This window comes from Erithacus rubecula (assembly GCF_903797595.1).
Source record: "Erithacus rubecula genome assembly, chromosome: 2".
Lineage (NCBI taxonomy): Eukaryota > Metazoa > Chordata > Aves > Passeriformes > Muscicapidae > Erithacus > Erithacus rubecula.
Window position 1 is genome coordinate 61,015,052 of NC_136685.1, and position 24,105 is coordinate 61,039,156.

Below are 24,105 nucleotides of genomic sequence, written 5' to 3' on the forward strand. Positions count from 1 at the left end.
AAAATGTTGGAAATTATTTAATGATTCTTAGTTGTTCTGTTTGACAGAGTGACTCAGGTTGCTGGTAGGAAGTTATATTTTAAGGGGGAGGTGGAATAGATATTCGTTCAGTAGTTGCTAAAAATCTATAAATGTCTGCATCTGTATTAAAATTTGGTCAGACACATTCCCTTGTGTTTTCAATAAAGATTTTCTAAGCTAATCATTTGGTAACCTGCATCGTTATTGAACACATTGCTTCAGTGTCTAATCCAACTCAAACCAATTGAATAGGGTAATTCCACTAATGGCACAAAGTGAATTTCAATTCTGTCATGAATCTTGACTTATGAAACTGACCATTCACATCAAGTGGTGTTTTCTTTTTGAAAGTCTGCTAAAACTTAAGAGGTTTGGAGAAGTTCTCACAGGAGCTATACTACTGGATACTAACTATACTAAAATAAGAGTTGAACTAAATGTTTAGTTTTTGTTCTAACAGGAATTTCTGATTTTTCAGATGTGTTGCTGTGCATGTTTCTTTCTTCTCAGCATTTGCTTTTCAGCATGAGTCAGGTCAAAGTCCTCAAGGTTTTAATTCCATGAAAAAATTTCTGGTATTGCTGCAGGCACCAGTCTAATTGTTTCCTCTTTCAACCTCTAATAAGTGTCATCAACAAATGAATTGTTTGTAAAAGCTCTGCATCTTTGTATTCTGTCATTCCAGGCAGTCTCATCCTGTTAGTCTCAAAGCTGTTGGTTTCTCCATTCTTTCTAGCTCATTGTTGATTTATAGAATGCAGTTGCCAGACACAGTTACTGGAGGCTCCCAAATATAGACCAGGACATCAGTTTAAAACTTCAGAATAAAGAGCACCATGAAAATCTACCTTACTTTGAATATATTACATGCTTCACATTCTCATCTCTTCACTCATCACTTCTTTTCTCACTTCTGATGTCTTTTCCATCCAAGTCTCAAGGTTAAGCACTTAGTTTTTGAAGCTTAAAATAGTAGAAAAGCCCATTACAGACTTTTTTGTTGAAAACTGGTATCATACAAGCTTTAACACAGATATGGAGATTTACTATTAAGTTCACAACTGTCACACCTTGTTTCAAATGTCTTGGTGTTCTGTTCATAATGGTTGAGGTTGCTGTGATTTTTAATTTCTAGCAATTAACCTTTTAAAAGTAATTTTAAAACATTTTTGTGAATCTACCAGACAAGTACTTCAGCTTTAGCTAGTGTGAGTTTTACCCAGTCAATGTTTTTAAATTTTTGCAGAGCTTGAGATGCAGTCCCGTAGATTCTTAATATATTTAACTTTCTGTTAACGGGAGAATTACCAGTAGCTGGCTTCTGGTAGTATTTCAGGATGAAGCACAGCAGCCCATTTCCTAGAGTAGTTGGGAGGTGTTGGTGTTTGTCTGTCTTTGTCTAGCTGGGAGCACAAGGTCCAAGTAGTAAAGGTACCTGCAGTTTGGCTTCAGAGCAGGGCAGTAAGATAGGTTAAGCATCTATCTGTAACAAATATCTTAACTATAACATAAGTGCGGTGTGCCCTATGGAAGTTTTGGAAAAATTAACAATATTTCTTTAATGAAATGGTCGGTTTGCCAGTCTTACTAGTAACTGGGAAGCCACTGGCCAAATCAAGTTAAAAAAGATAGACCTAAAATAATATTAATATGTTTCATGAAAATGAGCAGCTGTGCAAATGCAAGAGGCCAAATCAGTAGAAAGGCTGGCAGAACTTGGCATTTAAATTTCTGACTTCAGTAAAAAACTGGCTCACTAACAAGTTTGTATAGGTCCAAACTACTTGCAATGCTGCGTCTTCGTGATGGGGTGGAGTGACACAGAGGTGACCTGTTTAATACTGTTAAACAGGGACAGAGCAGTTGAGAATCCTTACTAAAAGGGTTTTGTTTGATTCTGTCCATGAAGAGGGTAGTTTTCTGTGTTAAAAACAAATACAAACAAACCCCTCAAACCAACAGAAAACCACTGCAAAGCAACAAGAAAATATACCCACCCCTGTACAAGTAGAGTTCCATAATGCTTCCCCTCATTTAAAGTTTGAAATGAGGAGATAAGACTTTTCTGAATTTCATTTCATCGATTGTGAACAATTATTTAGGAATTTCCTTAAGAAGTTATCTCTGAAATAACTGTTTTAGATTTGGTTCACACACAGGCTGTTCACTGAATATAGTTTGATGTAGAGGAGAACACAAGATTAGGTTGACTAACATCACATAGTTTGTCCTATGTCTTCTGGGCTCATTAGATTGATTTACATATAGAGATGGGACAAGAATATCACACACAGAATATTCTGAGTTCCACAACTATAACAAACATAATTTTTGTCCAATTTTCCGAGGACTAAAAATGTATTTTTGATTTTTCAGGCTTGTATTTGTAGTGTTTGAAACTTGCTTAATATTTACATGTTATTTTACCAAAATATAATAAGTTTAGCATTCTTCTTGTGATTTTTTTTTTTTAATCTGGTTTCCAGATCACAGACTAATTTTTTGTACTTCCATGCTTTCTATATCCAGTTGTGGCTGTAACTTGACTCAGTTTGCATTCTTGATAGGTTTCTTCACAGCCATGTGTTGATACAGCATGCCCATATCTTATAAAATTGTTCAGAGATTGATTCATTTGCTTTTAGCAATCAACAATATGTTTGAATTTAATTCTTTGCTTTGTCAGTGATTTAGACTTGTGAAAATGCTCTTTTACAGCGTAGAATCACTTCTCGGGGGTTGCACTGGCAAGCTAAAGTTGTGTGATTGGAGTACTCTGCACAGTGTTTATTTGTCTGGGATTTTATGAGAAAATCAGCATTTACTTAAACAGGTTTGAAACTTGGCAGCTACAAAGCTGAGGAACCTTTCTGTTCTGTACAAATGCGCACAGTGTGTCTCCGATTTTTATCGTGAAATTATATGAATGGCTTAACCAATTCTTTTACTTATATGATGTTCTTTGGCAAGCGTGAACTCTGAAGGTACTTCTGGGTTACCAGTGCACCTGTATCTTCATTATAAAATATGAATATAAAGATTAATATTTACAGATAACAGACTTGGTTCCACAACAATCTCAGACTAAAATAGAAATATTTAATATATATTAGTGTACTTCCCAAGTGCAGTACTCTCCTGTGCAAATATAGTTCTTTCCAGTGCAACCTCTGAACTACTATGCTAAATCTCCTCAGTGATCTTTTACTCCCATCTTCTCATCATGCTGACTTCTCTCCTCTGTCTGTTCAGCAGTGGGAGACATTTAGCGAACGCTCTTCAAGCTCACAAACTCTGACCCAATTTGATTCTAACATTGCACCAGCTGATCCTGTAAGTCAATCACTTAGCTTGCTTGTTTGAAATTAATTTTATTAACACTGAATTTCCATTCATTGTATTTAGCTATTTTGCATGATTCCATTATCTGCTTTTTGGGGAATGGTGGCAAATAGCTTGTTTGCTTATTTTCAGAATATAAATTTTCTAGTACTGCTCATGTTTAATCTCTGATTGCAAAGAATTCCTTTTTCCTGTTGATTTTGAGCTAATGCAACACTTCTGTCAAAATCTGTCATGTGCAAAGCATTTAAACGTAATGTTTGGAAAAAATGTCTAAGTTGATGCAAGGGCCACTCCCTATGATAAGCAAGTTCTGTTGAAAATTTTGTCTTCGACGTTGCTTTGGTTTTTTTTTGAGTTGCAGAGCCTGATTTGTACAAAAACAGTGCCAGCTTCTGTGAAAAAAAACTGCTGGGCTTTAATGGGTGTGGTATTTCATATTCCAAATGTTTTTACCAACTTATTTATTAATAAGGCTTTTAATATCTCTCCAGCTAAACCTGTGGTGTTCTAAGGCTTTACTCTGTGAGGAGTGCTCTGAAGGATTATGTAGTTAAATACCTTGCCAAGTTTGGGAGCCAGAAATACACTACAGTGTTTCAAGTTCTGCTGGTTTTAAGCTTTACAGCATGTGACATTAAAGCAGTTCTGAAATGCATTAGAAATGCAGTATTTAGCTGCTGCTTTCATCCTGCTTTTTTTACAGCCTTAATTAGCACCAAGTGTCCATTTTGATTTAATTAATTATGTGTTGGTGTTGGTGTCCATTTGATTGTGTAATAAAATATAATAGGTGCACATAATAAATATTTAACTGATTTTAGTATTAAACCTTCACATCTGAAAATATATAATACATAAATATTTAGAGATTTTCAATACATCAGCACTCCAGTCTCATTGTTAACACTGATGTTCATGTAGAAATAGCATTTCTATATGCTGACAGCTGGAATTCAATCTGCACTGTTCCCCATGCAGAGAATTAACCTTTAATAAACATTCAAAACAAGTGAAAATGTCCTACTTAAGGCAAAAACCAGTCCACTTTCATCTGAGATTGTTTTTGTTTTAAATACACTGTATTTTTATGTTTTAATGAGGTAAACATGGTGTAAAGGAGTTTATCATTGTTACTTGCTGTATATAATTGCTTGACAGTAGAGAGCTATCACTGTCTTGTTTCTGCAATAAGATAGTAATTTATTTTCACACATAATTAGCAAATGACAGAAATGTTTGAATTTTTTTATATGTTGATAGTCTAAAAAGTGATGGTACATGAAAAACTCTATTACATAGAGTATATGTTTGTGTCTATGTATAAAGAGAAATTCACTGGGAATGCAAAATTTTTTTTATGGCTGATCACATTCTTGACTCCTTTGTTTGAAGTGCTTGAAGTTTAGAAAAGAATAGTAAGCATCTTTGATACTTGCTAAGGCAACAGACTTTGGGGTTAGGGTTTTTGTTTTCCATATTAAAATAAGAACAAATGATGACGAGTTTTCAGTTAGCTGAAGGCAGACTTTTTGGTTTAGCAGTTTCAGTAGTGATGCATATGAATGATTTGTGGAACAACTGGTTCCTCAGAGGAAGGAAAATCAGCTTTCTTGAGCAGTTGTTAATAACTATCTAAAGAGTAAATTCACAGGCCAGTTCTTTTTTAGTTGGAAAAGCAGCTGCTTTGGAGGTAAAACATAAATGGAAAGAGTAAAACCGTACATCTATCCCTTAGTATGGGAGCATAATATCCTTTTTGTAAGTCCAAGTTGGTAACATGTTGTTTTATGTGAAATTAGGTTAATGATGTAAATTAATGCATTATATAAAATCCATTTAACTATTTGAGGCATGACTTCTGTACAACTGCACATTAGATACAGCAGAGGTCTGAAGCAGACACAGTAAAAGTGATCTTTGCATGATAATCTCACTACAGCAGGAAGAAAAAGCAGTATATTTTTAAGTCATAGCTATTCCTAAAAGCTTCCTGCAGCAAGAGTGTTTGAGCTGTGAAAATGGTTTTGCTTGCAACAAAGGTAGTGAAGGTCATTGAAATAATTTCAGAAAATACCAATGTAGATGTATTGCACCTAGTGAAATTGACCTACTTGAGTAGTCAGAACAGATTAAATTTCTGATACAAAGGTATTTTTGAAACTTCTTGTTATTTCTAGGATAGAATGTAATATAATCTGGGGGTGTACTGTCATTGGCCTATCCATTTGTATATTCTGAATATGGATGACAGTTAAAAAACCTCAGACAGCCATGTCCATATTTTTAGGTTGCTTCTGAGTTTGGAGATTATTTTTTTAAGCTTTGTGCAGTCAGTCTTCAAACCAAATGAAAAGGGTTGTCTATAAAGAACTTTAAATGGAGCCCTTTGTTGGAACAACTAATGGCTAAGGCCAATGCCTGCCTAGAGGTATATTCCATAGGGCGTATTATACTGAAGTTTAGAAGATTTTTGCTATTTTATAGACTCCAGAAAATATCTGAAGTTACTACAAAGCACCTATGTCATTGAGCATTACTCATACTATTTAGAGAGGCTGTTATTTTCTGAGGCATTATAAGTAAAGCTGAGGAGTCAGGGTTTAAATTGTAATTTTTTTTTTTTTAAGATATGCTCAAAGTACCAGATGTCTGATGTGCCAGAAATGGTGGAAAATTGGTAAAATTCAGGTCCTACTTGCAGTTATCTATAGAAACATATTCTAGTGCCCTTTTAGCTAAGTTAACATTACAGAAACTACAGCTTAGAGAGCTTTGGTTTTCTGGGTATATTCAGTTCCTTGGGACTGTGCAAATAAACTATATCTATGAAATTTTGTTTAGAATTGACATTGCACATAGTGTCAGACTTTTAAGAGTGATTTAACTAGGTTAACATAACTGTGATCTCTTCCACAGGACACAGCAATTGTGCACCCAGTTCCTATAAGAATGACTCCAAGCAAAATTCACATGCAGGAAATGGAGCTTAAAAGAACTGGAAGTGGTAGGATATTTTATCTTGCTAATTTGGGAAGATTTATACAGTTAGAGTTGGCTTTACTTCCTTGAACATACTTACTTTTTTTCTTCACCAAGGATGAATAAATCTGAAGTTGTAACAAGCATCATAACTGAGTTAAGAATTGCTGTTCAGATAAGTGCAGAGCTTGAACTGGCCATTTGCTACAGTGAGGATTTTGCTATCTCTAGCACAGAGTTTCTTGGAGAGTAGTTCAGAAGCATCATGATGAAGATTGGATTTGGACCTGCAGCTGAATGTCTGGGTTTCCTCATTAAATACTGAAGGAAACTGAACATGAAGATCATAACCTGTATTCATAAAGCTTGTTCTTCTGTGGTCAGAAATACTGCATAATACTGTAATAGTGTTATTTCTGCATTAAAATACACCAATTTTATTCTTGAGTGCAGCACTTAGAAAAGGGCAGAAAACCAGTGTAAAGCTTTGGTGCCAGAAATAAAGGCTAGTTGGAATAAGGTAATTTATCTAGATTTGTTTTTCCATCTAGATCATGCTAACCCTACTAGTCCACTTCTTGTGAAACCATCAGATCTGCCAGAAGAAAATAAAATGAGTTCATCTGTAAAATTTACAGCTGGAAATACTGTTAGTAAGTATCAAAGTGCTTTCTGGTCTCATTTCTTACATTACACAAAATGTAGATCTGATATATACCTCAGTGAATGAAAACTGGCTAGATAGTAGCAGCTCTAAAATGAGACGAACTTGCCCTGAGACCAGAAATATTTCTGATATAAAGTATATATTAGAAGCAGTAATTAAGAAAGTTCTATTGATATCACTGTTTTCCTACCCTATGTGCTCAAGAAAGTTCATTTTTGTCAGCTGTTTTCCATCTTTTTTCCAATTTTTTCCATTTTTTTCCCATCTTTCCTGTTTTCTCTTTTAATCCTAGAATGAAAAATTCAGTGTACATAAAGTGGAATACACTAAGTGGCATTTGATTCTTCCTCAGAACCCTGTAACATGTTTTCTAAAGAGTGAAAATGTGTTGACTGCAATTTCCAGGCAATTCTCATCCGGGTTAGCTACTAAGAAAATGCAACAGTCTTCTACTTCCACTTTTAGTACAGCTTTTCAACTGTTTATTTCCTTCTAATAGCCTTTTCAATTTCCAGCATCATCCAAAGCATGTTGCATTATTTTGATTTGATTGGTCCACTTGTCTAGTATTGAGAGGGGTCCAAGATTATGTGTAGCCTGAATGAATCTCTGGAGTCTTTCTGAGATTCTTGTTTTTGTTTGTTTGTTTTCTTCAAGTTGGGAACTTTTCTACAGTAAAAATTAAAGTTTAAGGAACTCATTATTTTAAATCCTTTGCATTATTAAGACCAGAAATGTTTTGATTGGTTTGTAATACAAGAGGAATTTGTAATACAGGAGGAATTCACATCTTGCAATGTGTTTTGCTTTTGTTATGAACTCTCAAATGTGAGTGGCACTCTTGATCCTGACCAGTGTCCTGACCATGCCTGAGTTTTATTTTTCAAGCAGAGTTATGTGTTTACTAAGAAGCTTTCTGATGCAAAAGAATGAGCAAACATCATCTTTTAATGTGGAACTACTACTCTATACTGGATCTAAATTCAAGAGCCTTTTGGTGCTCCCTTTTCCTTATCTGAGTGTAGCTTAATCTTTTGATGAAGTGTTTTGCTCTCAGAGGAAAAACATAGAGAAATAAAACAAACCACATTGCAGTGTAAGAGATAAGCACTATGTAGTACCTGCAGTGTTAAGGAGGAAAGATATAAAAAATGTAATAGATAAGAATGTGCCTCATTTCTGAGGCCTGGTTGATGAATCTTACTACTTTTGAAAACTTCAGTATCCTAGGCTAAAGTAATCCTTTGAGAGCAGGTAATTCAGAAAAAAATTAATGTTTTTGAGTAGGGTTTCCTCTTCACTGGTAACAAATCAACTGAGTCCCTTTGCTCCACTGACTTGCACCTTGAACTTTGGTGCTCTAGAATAATTGTTTGTGATAAATTATCCTGAGATCAGTTTTTCTATCTACATTCATTCCATATAAATCTTGTGATTTTTTTGTGAGGTTCTTAATTTCTGAGGGAAAAATCCCTCAAGCTTTGCAGAGCTTCTACGGCTAAGGGTGTCCTTAAGAATCTGTCTATGATGCTTTAATAGCATCTCATGTTTCTGTAGGTTTCCTTAATCAAAAGCTGAAAGTTATAAAAAATATCTAGGTCTAAACAAGGTTGACCACTAGCCTTGGAGGTACAGAAGTTACAGTAATAGCAAAGCGACTGCATTGATCTGTGTACTGTACATACCCTTTCCTTTTTCTGGTTTCTAAATTTGGTGACAATCCTTCAGCACTTCTAAAATCAGGCATGTCTTACCCCTTGCTTTTTGCCCTTGGGTGTCCCTTACTCTTTTTCAATGGATTGTTGAAGTTTTGGAATGTCAAGTGTTTAAAAATTGCTGTTTATAAAACTTAGATTTTCTATTTTAAATACTTTACTGTCGTTGTTTATTATTCAGTACATGCCACTAGTAACCAACAACTGATGGTGTTGGGTGAGTGGAGTTGGTTTGTATTGCATCCTTCGATTATTCAGACAAGGGTTTTGAATCCTGACCAGATGATACCCTGTGGGGAAGCAATCAATACAAGGGCATAGACCTTTCTTTAACAAAAGAAATTGGATATTTGAAATTATTTGTGACTTCTATCTGTTAGGGTATGCAAATATGAAACTGCACTTTCTTTTCCCAGCAGATGGTTACAGCAGTTCGGACTCTTACACTTCAGATCCAGAGCAAATCGGAAATGCTGTAACGCGGCAACGGTCAGTACAGTAGTAACTGAAAAAAACAAGTAAAAGGTCTTTAAAGGAGCCTGCTCTCAGCTCCTGGTTATTTGACAACTAGCTTATAAAATGATGAAATAGATTCCTAACTTTAACACTTAGGAATCTGGAAACAGTAGGTTGTCTAATGAATTAACAATGTATGTTGCTTTTGTTAGTGTGTCAAGTGAAAATTAAAAAAAGGAAGCTGTCTAAAAATTTGAGACTAGCCAGCCAAGTGTTCCTTGTGAAGCTCCACTTTCAGTTGGAATCTGAATATTTTCCGTTTAAGCTCAAGGGAATGTAAGCGCATGAGACCATGCTGTTACTTGAAACCAATCTTTTGTATTTTTAAAAATATCTATTATATGTTCTTGGGGAAAAAAAACCTTATGACACTGTAGCCTAAAAGAAGAATTGGGCACAAATTAGAAATATCATGGCAGTAAGTCAATTTCTTTTAATAATGGACTTACATAAAATGAAGGGCAGTCATAGGCCGAGTGTAAATTAAGGGATTGGGGAAAGCTAGGCAAGCACAAAACCAACAACGGCATCATTTCACATAAGAGAATGTGCTGTACTAGCTGGTGCTAATTGTTCCCACTAAATCTGCTTGAATAGGATTAAAACCAGCTATGCCATTAACCATCTTACAATCAGTTTCAGAGGTAAGTTTCAAAACAGAAATAATTAGGGTGACTTCAATAGCAAAGAAAGATTTCCATTTGCCTGTCAGTACAGCAACTTGAAAGATTCTTTCCTCCATTGTTACTTAATGGAAAATGTGATTCTGTCATGCTTTTATGTATGTTTTTGCACTATCAACATGATGGTTTCAACATGTTCTTTTACTCTCTGGCTTTGGGTTAGATTCTCTTGCTGAACTTGTGTAGATGAGTGAAGCTTTCTGATGAGTTCCCACATTATGGCACAGGGAGCTTCTGTCCATGACCTGGAAGTTGTGGCTGTATGCACACAGGAAATTTGTTGTTCCACTTACTCTTTTACTTCCTTCCACTGGCATCTCTTTTGCTAATTGTAGTTTTGTATAGAGATGACATTGTCCTTAATCCTACCATTAGTCAAGACTACATTTTTTTTACTATTTTCAAAAGTAAAAACTGACAAGGCTGTGTCAGATAATAATACTTTGGCATTCTCCTTAAACCACTTTCTCCCATTTTTAATTCTGCTTGTGGTTTTTTTCACTTTACTAGCTAGAGGGATGACCCAAGGAGTCAGCATAATTAGATTTTAATTTCATCAGCTGCAGAGTTACACACTGTTACAGAAGCATTGCCATAGAGAATATATTAATTGTAACTAACTTATTATATTATAATATTATTGTAATAACTCAGTTTTCTGTCTGGACTTAAACATTTAGGAATTCCAGGTTTCATGTGAAACTTGGGTACCCTTTACCTCTCCTAGTTTGTATCTTATGATAATTATAGAAGAATGTTGCAGAGGTCAGTCATAGTGAAGATTTCATCGTGAGTTGAATAAAAAAGCAGCTGTATTCATTGCAGTGATTCAGAAAATCTGTCTTATTCAAATTAGACTAGTTAGGAAGTTTCTGCAAACTCGTTTTAAAAGGAAGTTTTACAAAAATTCTGTATACAATAAATCTGACTTAAATTGCACTTAGTGCGGTAATTTATCCTTCTTTCCTTTCTGCATGTGTTTCTCCATGAATTTGCAACAGGTATCCACTAGATGGTGATCCTATCTAAGAATGAGTCAGAATTTCTGAATATTCTGCCAAGTGTATAAATTTGGAAAATTTCAGGCAGAGAATTAAATTGCTGTCTCATACACTGAGATACTTCTTGAGCTCGATATATATAAAGGCAGGTCAAATAGAAACCAAATATTATTCTTTAATGAATTTGAACTTACCCCATTTAACCTAAATGGGTTGTTGACTATGTCTTAAAAATTACAGTGACTACCACCTGGATGGAATTGCCATATTTAGCATTCTCTATTCTTCAAAATTATTTATTGTTTGGGATATGCATCAAGCTGTTGATTTCCCAAAGATAAATTGCATGTGGTAATATAAGAAGAATTTGAATAAGGGATATTTAAGTAAATGGAAATATAAAAACAATTGTAAAATCAAAGAATACTGAAAGTTTAAAACAAATTTGGCAATTTGAAAATCAATGGCAATCAGGAGGTTTTGCCTCTATCAAACTTGGTTTTTTAATTGCATACTTTGACGAACTTTTGATTTTTAGTTCTGTTGCCACCTAAAATCACTACAGAAGCTTATGTATTTTGCAGATCACATTCAGGAACATCTCCAGATAACACTGCACCACCACCACCCCCTCCAAGGCCTCATGCTTCTCATTCTCGGTCGTCATCTTTAGATATGAACAGATCCTTTTCAGTTACCCCAGGTAGATATGCTTTGTTCTGACTGTATATTATTTTTCAGCACATGTATTCCTGAAGCAGACAGTGTTGGTTTTTAAAATATCACTTCTGAATAAAAAAAGTTACAAATGTTGTCTTTCTTTCTGTATTGTTTGTATTAAAATTTATATTGCACTTAAGTAGCTACTAGAAAAATAAATTTTGAATTCTGGCATTGTAGTTTTTTGGATGAATGTGGGAAGCAAAGTCAGAAAAGAATATTTTGGTTGTATACCCACATCCATATTTGGTAATATAGAATGGATTGCATCTACCAGTAAATTTTCAAGGGGAGTCTTTTTGGAATCACATGTATTAAAGATGGGTATTTAGTATTGACTTCAGAGGAAATGATTAAAGGTCACTTCTGCTGCTCTAGTTGAGGAGTTTTATTGGACTTCTAACTTGTCAGTACTTTTAAATTCAAAGTATGAGAAAATACTAAGAGCTTATGAGTGTAAAAACCCCAAAGACTTAAGATACTAAAACCATGTGAGTATGGCCATGTCTCTACAAGATCCATGATCTGAATAATCCTGGTTTTGTCTGTTTGTCAGTTTGAAAGGAGGTGACATAGCAATTATGAGCCCAAATGTGACAGGTTCATGTGTGGCAAAATGCAGCATTTCTTCATGTTGACGCTGAAGAAAATTTGATAGCATCATAATGTACAAATTAACAATCTTGGCCAAATGTGGTGCATCTTTTACAGGACAGCAACAGGCTGGAGTTGTTGCCTATCCCCCTGCAGTGCCTCCAAGACCACAGCCTTCACAGGTGATGTCACTTCTAAAAAAAATCATATTCTAACTCGGTGCATTATTTTTATATAACTGAATTTTTAAATATCTCTAAAATTAGTATCATTGCTTGATATATTTTTGAAAGCACCAGGGTGTAAATGATGGCAAAACCTATACTGTAGCCAATTGTTTTATTCCTGAATAAAAAGTGCTTCTAGTGGAACCATGGGTAGGGATTAAGGCAGATATTGAGAAGCAATGAGTCGCTCTGGAGCTCTGTATTGTGGGAAAAAGAGAAAAGTTATCCTTTCACATTTCATTATCTATTCCTATATAGTGCATAGGCCATAATGAAGACTGTGAGAGCCATTTTCCAAAGTTTTGCAAAATAAGGGTTTGTCTTCCATTTGTCTGGCACAGGGTAGAGCTTTATGTAATATGCCTGCCCTAAAAAAGAGTGATTCCACTTCTTCACTTGTCACACACTTCGTGATCTTTGCAGTTGTAGTCTAAGTAATACCAGTTAGCTGCTTTGGTAGAAAGCACATCTTGAGAAAGTTTTTTCTTTGTCTCAGCCAGCTGAATCCTTCAACTGCTGTGCAGATCTGGCATGTGACAGATAAAATTGCTTTTCAGTTGTTTCTCACCAGCAGCTACTCGTTAGAATCTGAGTTACCACCAGTTTAAGTCAGTCAGTAGTTCAGAACTCATCTACAAGGATTCAGAAATTATCTGAAGGGAGCATACAGGGACAGACATATTCCACACAGTGATTATATAAGCATGTTTCCCTATGAAACTAGACTAAAAGTCTGTACTGAGCACCCAGAGCCCAAGTGGCTCTGTCACAGCAGAAATATCTGTTGTTCAATTAGTCTAGCTAGTGCTACATTACATCCCTGGAGGGTCTTATTCTCTGGATAATTCTCTGAACTTCCTTTCTCTTAAATATTTCTGAATGCATGTCTTGCTTGAGATGCACATTGTCCTACTGATAGGACATAAATTTTTGTCCACTAAAAAGGCAAATAATCCTAACCATTCTGTCCCTAAATGCTTTTGTTATTTTATTGCAGAGCGCAGGTCCACATGTGCATCGCTCAGTGGATGCTGATGGCCTAATAGCTCATACCAGTACCTCACCTCAACAAATACCAGAACAGCCAAATTTTGCAGACTTCAGCCAGTTTGAGGCATTTGCTGTTTCAGGTGTAAACAAAGAGGAAGACGATGAAATTGAAACACACTCGGAAGCCTTGCAGGTAAGTAGGATGTAAGATCTTGTCAATTGCTTTAATACCACCAACACTTAGGAGGCTTTGTTAAAACCTGTTTTTGCTGTTCTCTGTCAGTGGTGTGTTGTTTGTTGGGGTTTTTTGTTCTGTTTTGGTTTTTTTATGATTTCTCAGTCCATTGCTAGAAAGTAATTACATTGCACACTGCTGCACTTCTTTAGTAATTGCCAAACACCTAGGCAGAAGGAATTCTTTTAGCCTCAGCCCATGATTGTAATTTAAAAGATTTTTGTGCTTATTAGCATATGTGGGCACAAACGTAATTGTGTTGGTGCATTAAGACTTGGCACAGCCAAAACCTTTCTTTGCTCATTCTTGCCAGCATTCCAAATGATTTGCTGGTAATTTTTAAATCTTATCTTTAAAAATATATGCCTTAATAAAGGAGATGACTGTCATGTATTGTAAACATCTGCTAAAAATCCATTAATTTGCTTTTCTTCAAAGTCATTAGACAAACAGTTGAAGTGAATAAAGCTCTGGCATCTTTCTATCATTAAAGATGTTTACAAAACTTGTTTCCTACTACAGACATAGGACTTGAAAGTTTGGAAGCTTTAGTATTAATGTCATAGCTAGTTGCTATTGCAGAAACTACTTCATGTTCTCCTTTGATAATTGGTAGCTTTTATCCAGATTGTAAGTTCTCTGGAACACTTGTGCATCCTCTGCAGAAGTCCCTGTGGTGCTTTGAAGTTCTCCCAGCTGTCAGCAGCATGGTCTTGCTGCACTTGCTCAGGAAGGTCAGTGACATGAGCACTCCCCATGTACCTCATTGCAAAACCAGCTATGGTAGCTGAAACGGCCACTGAAAACTGCTTAAATTGAGCTTGCTGATTGTTTTGCATTGAGGTGGATGGGGAACAGTCATATTGTGTTCCGCTGGAGGGATTAACCTTTGGCAGTGACAGATAATGGTGGTACTGTAATAGCAGAAACAGCTATAGCAGTTTGTGATCAGGCCACAGCCTCTTTTGTGCTATACAGTGCCTCATGACATTGGACTTGTTTCTAAATGAGAATTGAACTAGAATTTTAGGTGTTAACTGCTTTCATGTATCAGAACACAGCATACCTGTTTTTATTCCATTCATTGCAAATGAAGTATATGCTAAAAGATAGATTTCTAAATACAGTTTATATTCCTTTAGGTGGAAAAGCCCTCTGATTCTGCAAGTTCTCTTAGAGTTGCCAAAGCAGATGGAAGAGTTGAAGACAAAGCACCTGCAAATGTCCCCAGTAGTGCGGTATGCAAAGTACCCTTGGAGCAAAGCACAGTTGTCTGATGTATATGAAGTTAAATGTTTATTTTGATTTTCAGCTGCAGCTTTATACACGCCTGCTTGAACCCAGTTTTCTTAGGCCCAGTAGGTGTTTCAAATAGGCATGTGTGGTGATTTTTTGCAGCAGACAATGATTAGATTTATTCTTGAGACAACAGAAAAGATACTTGTAAGTTTTCAAATTTTTGAGAGACATGCCAAATGTTTAGTGCAGAATTTTATTAGCAGCAGCTTTTTACTTGGTTATAAATGTTTAATTACTGGGGGAAAGTGTGCTCTGCATTGCTGTGTGTTTACAGTACTCAGTTGTACTGTGGCAATTCTGCTTGCACAGTTCTTTGTTAGTGTGTAGCAATTTACTAGCCTTTCTCCAGGTGGTAAGATTTAGTACTTCAGGTTTTTTCCAGATGAGAATGCAGCTAAATGTCCTTCAGAAAATACCTGATGGGTTGTAAATTCAGTTGTTTCAGTAACTGAATATGAAACACAAGCTTCCAGGTTATAATCCAAATAAAATGTCATTTCAGATAATTAATAGGCTGTTTCCCTCTTCAGGGTAAAGGCACTACCCCACTTGCTCCACCACCGAAGCCTATTCGTAGAAGATTAAAATCAGAAGATGAGCTAAGACCTGAAGCTGAGGAACATACACAGAAAACAGGTGTCATAGCTGCTGTTCTTGCTTCACAGCCATCTATTCCTAGGTAACCCAAGCAGTATATAAATACATCTGTTACTGGAAAGTTTACATTTAAACAGCATACACATTTTCTGTTTCAGGAGTTGCAAACAATTTCAGTGTGTTCAATTTAGATTAATTCCACAATTTAAGAAGTTTATGGTTTTTAAAGAAGATCATCCCAAAGCCTCTACTACTGGAAGGCTTTAAAGAGACTTTAAATTTTTGAGTGTGAGCTCTTTTTAACTTCTGCAAGCATGTTGAACAAAGGTGGTCGAAGTATTGAGATGTAGTGTTTAATTTTAAATGGTTGCTCTGAACAGTCCAAAATGTGCAGTCTGTGTGTCTTAGCATGAAAGTAGTCTATTGTAATAGTCACTTTGAGGTGAATGAATGTGGTTCACTTTGTTGGGCCTTCAGAAATTTGATAATGACAAGTTTTTAAAATATGCTGCATGCTGTTTGACTGAAACCAACTATGTATGCATATATGAAAGGTATGTATCTGTGTTTCCATGCAAACAAATGTGGTTAATCAAGCCAGAAGTGGGAAAAATTAATAATGTTACAAGTAAAAAAAAATTTGAAAAGAGGATTCTGTTCACTTAAAGAAGGGGGGCTGTAAGTGAGATGTTCAGCTAAGTAGCCAAATTACTTATTACAGTACTTCTAATATATTCTCAGATCAGTGGGGAAAGACAAGAAGGCAATTCAGGCATCAATCAGACGTAACAAGGAAACCAACACTGTTTTGGCCAGATTGAACAGTGAACTACAGCAGCAGCTAAAGGTAATTCCTTAGGCTTTGTGCAAGAGAAGAGCTTCAGAGAGCAAGATGTTAGTGATGCACAGTAACAGGCATCTCTGCAATTCAATGATAAATGTAGTAGAGGATAGTGATATGAAATATTTAGCTATTTTTGTAGATCATAGAATATACCTATTTGTGACAAGCTTTGTGAAATTGCAGATCAAACTTTTGCTACTACAATGCATAATTTTCAATGTATTGATTTGCCTTAAGCTACACTAAAATTTTACCTCACATTGTTAATACTAAGTTACATACTTCAAAAGCAGTATGGAAAAGAGCAGCTGAAGTGGTTTGTGTTCTTCTGAAGGAAAAAGCAAGCCTTGAAATCATAATAAAATTATCAATTATTAATATTTTTAAACAAATGCAGTATTATTAGTGCAACAATAGTCATTTGTTATCTAGGTCAGCTGTCATTGTTTTGGAGCTATCTGTAGGCATCAGCTTAATTGTCTTTCACCTGCCATCTTTCTTACCTAAGATATCTAATTTTAAGTATCAAGATAAATTTTTTTTTTAAATCTTAAATGAAAACATGAATTAATCAGATATTGTCTACAGTTGAAGTTATATAATTTTAGAAACTCAAGCCTGAATTTCGCTTGTTACTGTTTATGAGTGTCAAGGTGCATAAAATTCACATAAGAGGAAAATCTGGGGGAAAAAGTTATGAGTTTCCAATACTCTTAATTTAGGTGAAAGCTTACCCCCTTAACATTTCAGACTTCATTTGAAAATATTATAGTAGGGTTTGCATCTGGTTACTAAATGGCATCACCTTGAAGCAAAGTACTGATTTCTAATGATAAGTAATTACCAGCCAGCCAATCTTCTATTCATTTTCTGGGAGGAGTTACCAAGACTCTAGAATGTAAGTTAGTTCTCAAACTAAAGCAGATTTTGATTGCATGAAGAAGTTTTCAGTACTCATTCTCTGTGGATTGTCAGTAGAAAAATCTTTCTTTCGTAGGATGTTCTTGAAGAGAGAATCTCCCTGGAAGTCCAACTGGAACAACTTCGACCCTTCTCTCACCTCTAAGCCTACTGCCGTTAACTGTGAATTTACTAATTTTGAAAGGGGTATTGGTTTCAAGGCCTATTTAAATATCCATGCATCTAGCTCAGTGCACTCTATTCTACATTAAATGTTGTGGTTCTGTTTTGTCAATTTGTTCACTTTTGTATTTTAAGTATTTTAATTTCAGTACAGAGAGAAAAAAAAACAAACTACTTTTTCCTTGAATGTGACACTGCCTCTCGCATCTTTTTCTGTGGGCATCCGTGATCTTTGTTAGACTTGAGTTTGCAGTTTGTCGCCAAAATTTCCAACTGGAATTTTTTTGTGATTTTTGTTTTCCTGTTGAAACATCTTCGCAGAAGAGGGTTGCTAATCGGTCAATTTTAACCTTTAAGCACATAAACTCTTCATTCACTATGGCATTTATTTTATTGTGCCAGAAAAGAGACAAACTACTAATCTGTCATCAGCCAATGTTACTTCCCAAGCTGCCTTTCACAATTGGAAAGTTGTTCACAATTCTGGAAAGCCTGCCTCTTTGCAATTGCCCAGCTTACTCAGGTTGGGAGAGTCCTTGCAGGCTGTTTGCCATATCAACTGGATTGGATTTTGTGATTTTTGTGGCATTCATTATAGAGTATGTAACCACAGATTTCCAGGTGTTCACATTTTATCCATTCATGGTCCTCATTCAGCCGCATGCATAGAAACATTTATGGCACAATTGGTAGCCTATCAAACAGGTCTTCTTTAGTTCTCCCTTTTGTGAAAAGAGCTGGGTGTAGGTCCCAGACATTAATTGCACATTATCTAAGCACCACCTGTAATTGCATGTCTCACATGTTACCTTTTAATAGCAGATCACATCCACCAGTCTTCACTATAACAAATTGTATTGTCAAGTAATGTGTCAATACCTCTATAAACTTCTAATTCCCAGCAAAAAAAAAAAAAGAAAAAAAAAAAGAAATTAATAAAACAAAAAATGAACAGTTTTGCCTCTTAGGAATTCTGGGGTACCTTCTGTCATCTTGTTTCCAGGCCTTACTTCTCTGGCATTTAGACAGGCTTCACTATTAACAGAGTTCCTTGAGTGTATCTTGCTCTTCAGGTTGATGTACTGTATTAGGATTTGTTGTATATTGTACGATACACACATTTTGATCTCATATGTAAATTTGCATTAATTGCTGACTAACAGCAGATATTCTATTTAATGGCTTCTTCTGGCTGTGGGATCATAGATGTTTAACTGCATGGATGTATCTCTGCAGAATCAGAACTAGCAATTGTGTGATTTTTACACCAATAAAACAGCACAATATTTTAATTTTGTTGATTCATCTTTACCTGGGAATTTAAATTCATTAAAATAAGGGGGAGGGTTTTATTACAGGTTTGCAGGTAATTTTTTGTAATTCTGTGGCATGTACAAGAAGTGATTGATCGTGATCTTTTGGCCGTTTTCTTCCCTCATTTTTAGCTGTTGATCAGAAGTAGTTCTCTTGGTAATCTGTGGCTATACTCCTTTTGTATCCTCCTATAAACAAATTTAATACAAATGTGATTTCTAAAAACTGAATGTTAGTATTGACTTGGGTCAAATATATTTATAGTTCTTTGGACTTAATATCTGGTTTAATTTCCTTGAAAATTCCTTTAAAAACTCCAGATAAATGATCATCAGTTAGCAGTCCTTAACATCACTGTCTCACTTCTGTGCATAAATGAAATTCTCTGAACATCTGCTTCCATTCCAAAAGGATAGGTCAAGTCAGATTTACCACTGGTTATGCTGTTACAATGAAAAACAAGTATTTCTCTTTTTGGTTATCATAAACAGACTGGATAATTGTGGTGAATTGTTACTATTATAAGTATTCCAGCATTTCTTCAGATGTCATGGAAGTGTTGCAGATGGTTTATGTATTTAACCAAAGCAAAATTCTCTGGTATGAAAGGATGTCATAGTTGCATGAAATATGGTAGTTTCTATTTGCATGTAAAGGGATTAAGACATGATAGCTAAATGGGCACAAAGCTGACATATAAATTATATATAAAGTGCAAGGCTTTGACTTGAGAAAACTATATATGAATAGGGAAACGTGAAGAAAAACCCAGCAAAAACAAATTACTCTCTCAAAGTAAAGGAAAAAACTTTAATGTTGATGGATTGATCACTTCTGTTATAACTAAATATATCTAAAGTAGCAGGAACAGAGTGGGAAGAAGTTTTTCCCTTTTTAAAAAAGTGGGAAAAGTGAGTCACTGCAGTTAAAGAATGTTGATCTTTTGAACCAACTGTATCTTGTCCATAGTTTATTTTAAAGTTTAAAATACATTTTTAAATAGTACTATTTTCATATTAATATTTAAGTATTGAGCCTATGTTTATAGCAACAGGATTCTTAAATCAGAATTTAACATTTTAAGCTTAAATGTAAAAAGTCTTTTACATTCAATGTTACATGTACATACGAATTTCTCTAACATCTGTATCTTCCTGGTAGAATGACAAGTCTCAAGTGAAGAACTTCAGCAGTCTAAACATTTTTGTGTCTTGCCAACAAGCCTATTTTTAAGAATTTTTGTGGATTACTTTTAATACATCATTCTGTACATTTTAAACCAGTTTTTCATGATCAGAAGATCTTCTAACTGAAAAACTACTTAATGTCTTAAGAACATCACTGCCAATGATGTTCAGAAATTACCTCACTCAGTAATGTAACCCAACTTTAATCCCTTATAAAATTATCTCCCTGTCTTCTCAATTTCTTTGATCTTGATCTAGCTACTTGATGCGTTCTTTTTTATGAATTTAGATTGTAAGCTCTTTGGGGCAAGGAATTATGTACAGTACAAAAGAGGTGCTCTCTCTATTGCAAATATAAATGTAGACTACTAAATAATATGGAGTGTGATTCATGGACCCAGATGGGATGGATGGACAGCAGCAGGCCTTTCTGAAACACCTGGAAAATGTTTTTCTTTGGACTTTGTCATTGGAAGAGTCTCTCTTCTCGCTTGATTTGTGTTTCTTTTGTGTCTACTAATAATGTGCCTCTTTATCCATTCCACCTGCTTTGGAGTTGCTTTTTTCTCTATTCATTGCCTGTCTTTGGACTGCAGAGAAGATTTTCAAAATGCAAAGGTAAAAAGCTGAAAAGCCACTTTGTTTTGAGCAGTTTTCTAAGTCTATCCAATGTAAGCGAGTATTTTCAATTTTTTTTTTTGTACTTCACATGCACCTCATTTTCCTTGCAATTGTGATGAACTAGATGATCTCATATTACTGAAAATGTCTTATGTGGGATAAACAAAGTTGAGGTTATAAAAACTTAAAACTAAAGAAAATAAATTTGCAGCATTGTTTCTTGTGTGACATGTCTCTGTCCCTTATGGATGGGGTGTGCTGTGTTTCTCTACATTTAGGGCAGAGTTGAGAATTACTCTTCCGGTTTCAGCTGTGCAGTTTGTCTCTAAATGTCACTTTATGGGTGGCCTAGTCTTAATCACTTTTTCTAAAACAGTAAAAAATAGTAAATCATTGTCTCCTGACTCCCAGCTCATTCTAGTCTTAGTTTCTAGTGGAATGTAGTTTCATGAAATTGTAATGTGTTGCAAAAGCACATTACTTCCAAGTGAGTAACAACATTGCAGTTCCTACTCTGTGGGGATCATGAAAAAATAATTTGTATATTTTGAATATTTGCATGGTTATGCAGCATGCTTGTCTTGCCATGTATATTGATGTCCTAATCATTTAGCTGCCTAGAGGAAAGCACAGGAAAACCAAGGACTTTATTATCTAATAATTTAAAAAATTAAATGTTATGTTCTCTTAATATTCTTAACAATGAACTAGGAATTGTACAGGAAAGATGTTAATGTCTGTATACCAGTAGCCAAATGAGACAATACAGGGTTGTCCTGATAGTTAGTACACAAGCAAAATATAAACTTCACAGGAGTCTTTGAATTAATTGCTTTTGTTTGGGGATGTGGAGGAGGGAAGTTTTTTTCCTGTTTAATTTTCCTTTCAGTAATATTTATTGTAATTGGCAAAATGGGCTTTAAAGATGCAATTTCTGCTTTGAAGGTAGATTGTACATTATATATACCTAAAGTGTATACTGATTGTACACTAGTTGTACCTGGTTGTACACTGAGTGTGTTTCAAAGTGATTTCAGAGTACTTTTTTCCAGCCTACTGGTATATAGGTATTCAATGTCTTGCATTTAAATTATTATCCAAAACAGACTTTGTTTAGTTATAATACTAAAAAAATGGAATTGTGACTGAAGTATGAAGTTTGTGATCTTACAGTTTAAATCCAAAGCTTTAAGAAGACTCATAGTACTGTTTATCACACTTCACCAGCATACTGGGCTACAGAAAGCTACATTAATTCTATTTATCTCTGGTAGAATATTTTCTTGATACTTGCAGCTGGAATTACTCTGTTGTTTTGACTGGTCTTGTTTGTGAGAGGCCTATGAAATTAACAATAGTAAAAGCAATTTAAGCTGACTTTCAGTGTAATGTTGATGGAAACCCACATTTTGGCAATACTGCTGTTGAACCATAGGTGACTGTATTTTTTCCCAGTCTGTGGAGGAGCTGGGAGATACATCATACTCTGCAGTGCACCTACACTCCTTGGTGTAACCCTTAGAGCTGCAATGGTGCCTTTTGTGTCCTGTCACTTCTTTGGCTCAAGCAAGGCTGCATTTGAACTGACAGAGGAGGGGATGGTCCATGGGGTTGGAACACGTCCATTGTAAGGAACTGCACTCTGCATCAGGGTTGTCTTTTGCAAGGAGCCTGTGGTTTTTGGTATCCAACCAAAAGGCAAGTAAGGAACACTAACATTTGAAGGACTGGTTGCAGAAAATAAATTGAGAAAATAAATTGATATAATATTGAAAATCAATTGTTTTCCTGGCAGCTGGGGAGCAGAAAGTGGAATAAGCATTACAATAGCAGCGGTGAACACTCACCTAAGGGCTTCTGAAGACCTAGCATCCCCACTGGCTATGTCACACACAGCAAGAAATTTATGTATAGCAAGGAGCTTCAGCAATACATGATTAGCTTGTATTAGTCAAGGTATGGAAAGAGCGTATTTCAAGAACAAGATGAAAGGAATTTTGTAGGAAGTTGTAATTCATCGTATTCTATCAGAAAATGCAGAAGTGTGATGCCTTGAGCATATCACCTGTTTTTTCTGCTACATACCCTGTCTTTGGAAGAAGAGTGGTTCCGTTTATAACCAACCTCTTCTAGAGCTTCAGTCTATTGTCTTTCACTGCCCTCATGAAGGAACCTGGTTACCTGCCTTCTCATCAGAAGGAACCAAGACATTATATAGAAGAATCCAGAGGTCCTTTTGCTGTAGAAGAGTACTTAAAAGGAACATAATCCCTGGTTTACTTTACACTTTGCCTTTCAGGATAAAGTATACTATTAAAGCAAGAACATTTCTGTTGAAAAGCAGTAATTATTCACATGTCATTTTTTTCAAAATTAAGAGGTTGGTAATTTTGACAGATTCTATGATTTTTACATTGTTTCCATAGTGAACTTGCTAACCAAAAAACATGCTAAAATTGATAATATCTCAGAACTTTTCAAATAAAAATTACCAATTTTGTCAGTTTTTTATCCTTTTTTCCTGTAGCTTTTTAGAATATTGATTTCCTTTTAGGTTTTAAAACTTCCTTTTCGCAAATACCTCTTCATATAGATTTTTTTCCTCTTGTGAGATTCTCTTCTCTTTTGAAAAGAACTTTACATATTGATTTCAGGGGAGTTACATTTCAACTGTCCCAGCTCAAAACTGTCCTGATCTGAATTAATCCAAAGTGAGAACTGTCCAAAATTGAAAGCAGATGTAATTTGGATTGTAAGGTAGGACTTTCATGAATTTTTTTTTTATGAAGATAGCATAGATTTTTGTTCTAACACACACATATTCTTTTCCAGATATGCATTGCAATTTTTAGAGTTCTGTATAAGTATTTCTTGTATTAACTGTTAGACTGTATCTGTTCTAGTATTTTGGCTTGATGCTGCAATATTGCATTCATCAGGGTGATCAGGTAATTTGCAAACTACTCAGTCACTCTCATCCCAGCCTTTCAGTTTGGGGGAATAGTTCTTGGCTATTTCATCTTCTGGTTTTTGTTGGTTTAATATGATTAAAGAGCTGTAAGTTGGAGGTCTCATATTAATCATATTAGTATTTCTAAACAGTGGGGAAATTATGGTCTATTACAATGACTAATTTTTAAGTTTAAAGTTTAATATCAACTAATAAAAACATATGGACTTCTTTTCTTTTTTTAACTTATGAGAAAGAAATGTTCAGCACATTTAGATGTGTGCCACAAGTCTCTTTGTAAGCTTTATTTCAGCAAAGTTCACTGATTCAGCAATCTGCAGTGTCTGATCTCATCACAGAATCAATCCTTCCCAAAGGAGTACTTCTTAATTTCTTTGACATTTCCTCCTTGATGTTTTCCTGTTGGCTTCTGCTTCTGTTGCTTCTGAGTCCCTGGGACTGCAGGTGTGCTCCAGTGTGGCCAGCACAGCTGAGAGCAGCAGAGGACCTTTGCCAG

At 35.3% G+C, this 24,105-nt stretch overlaps 1 protein-coding gene and 1 long non-coding RNA gene across 19 annotated transcripts in view; one reads left to right on the top strand and one right to left on the bottom strand.

Moving 5' to 3' along the window:
* REPS1 (RALBP1 associated Eps domain containing 1) overlaps window positions 1–20,854 on the top strand; it is a 63,037-nt gene extending 42,183 nt beyond the window's left edge. For 6 of the 18 annotated variants that reach the window (XM_079299206.1, XM_079299191.1, XM_079299189.1 and 3 more), the window contains exons 10-20: window positions 3,274–3,354; window positions 6,283–6,370; window positions 6,897–6,998; window positions 9,144–9,216; window positions 11,512–11,630; window positions 12,359–12,423; window positions 13,466–13,651; window positions 14,836–14,931; window positions 15,523–15,671; window positions 16,331–16,436; window positions 17,431–18,808. In XM_079299206.1, coding sequence (XP_079155332.1) covers window positions 3,274–3,354; window positions 6,283–6,370; window positions 6,897–6,998; window positions 9,144–9,216; window positions 11,512–11,630; window positions 12,359–12,423; window positions 13,466–13,651; window positions 14,836–14,931; window positions 15,523–15,671; window positions 16,331–16,436; window positions 17,431–17,499 — 1,134 coding nt within the window. In that variant the 3' untranslated portion in view covers window positions 17,500–18,808. Of the gene's footprint in view, window positions 1–3,273; window positions 3,355–6,282; window positions 6,371–6,896; window positions 6,999–9,143; window positions 9,217–11,511; window positions 11,631–12,358; window positions 12,424–13,465; window positions 13,652–14,835; window positions 14,932–15,522; window positions 15,672–16,330; window positions 16,437–17,430 lie in introns of all 18 variants that reach the window. The other 12 variants (XM_079299192.1, XM_079299199.1, XM_079299205.1 and 9 more) reach the window with 6 other exon arrangements.
* Window positions 18,537–21,927, bottom strand: LOC306798878. The gene is made up of 2 exons (XR_013773497.1): window positions 21,639–21,927; window positions 18,537–21,605 (listed from the first exon to the last, which is right to left on the bottom strand). It is a non-coding gene; the product is annotated as an uncharacterized lncRNA (long non-coding RNA).
* Window positions 21,928–24,105: the final 2,178 nt, after the last annotated feature.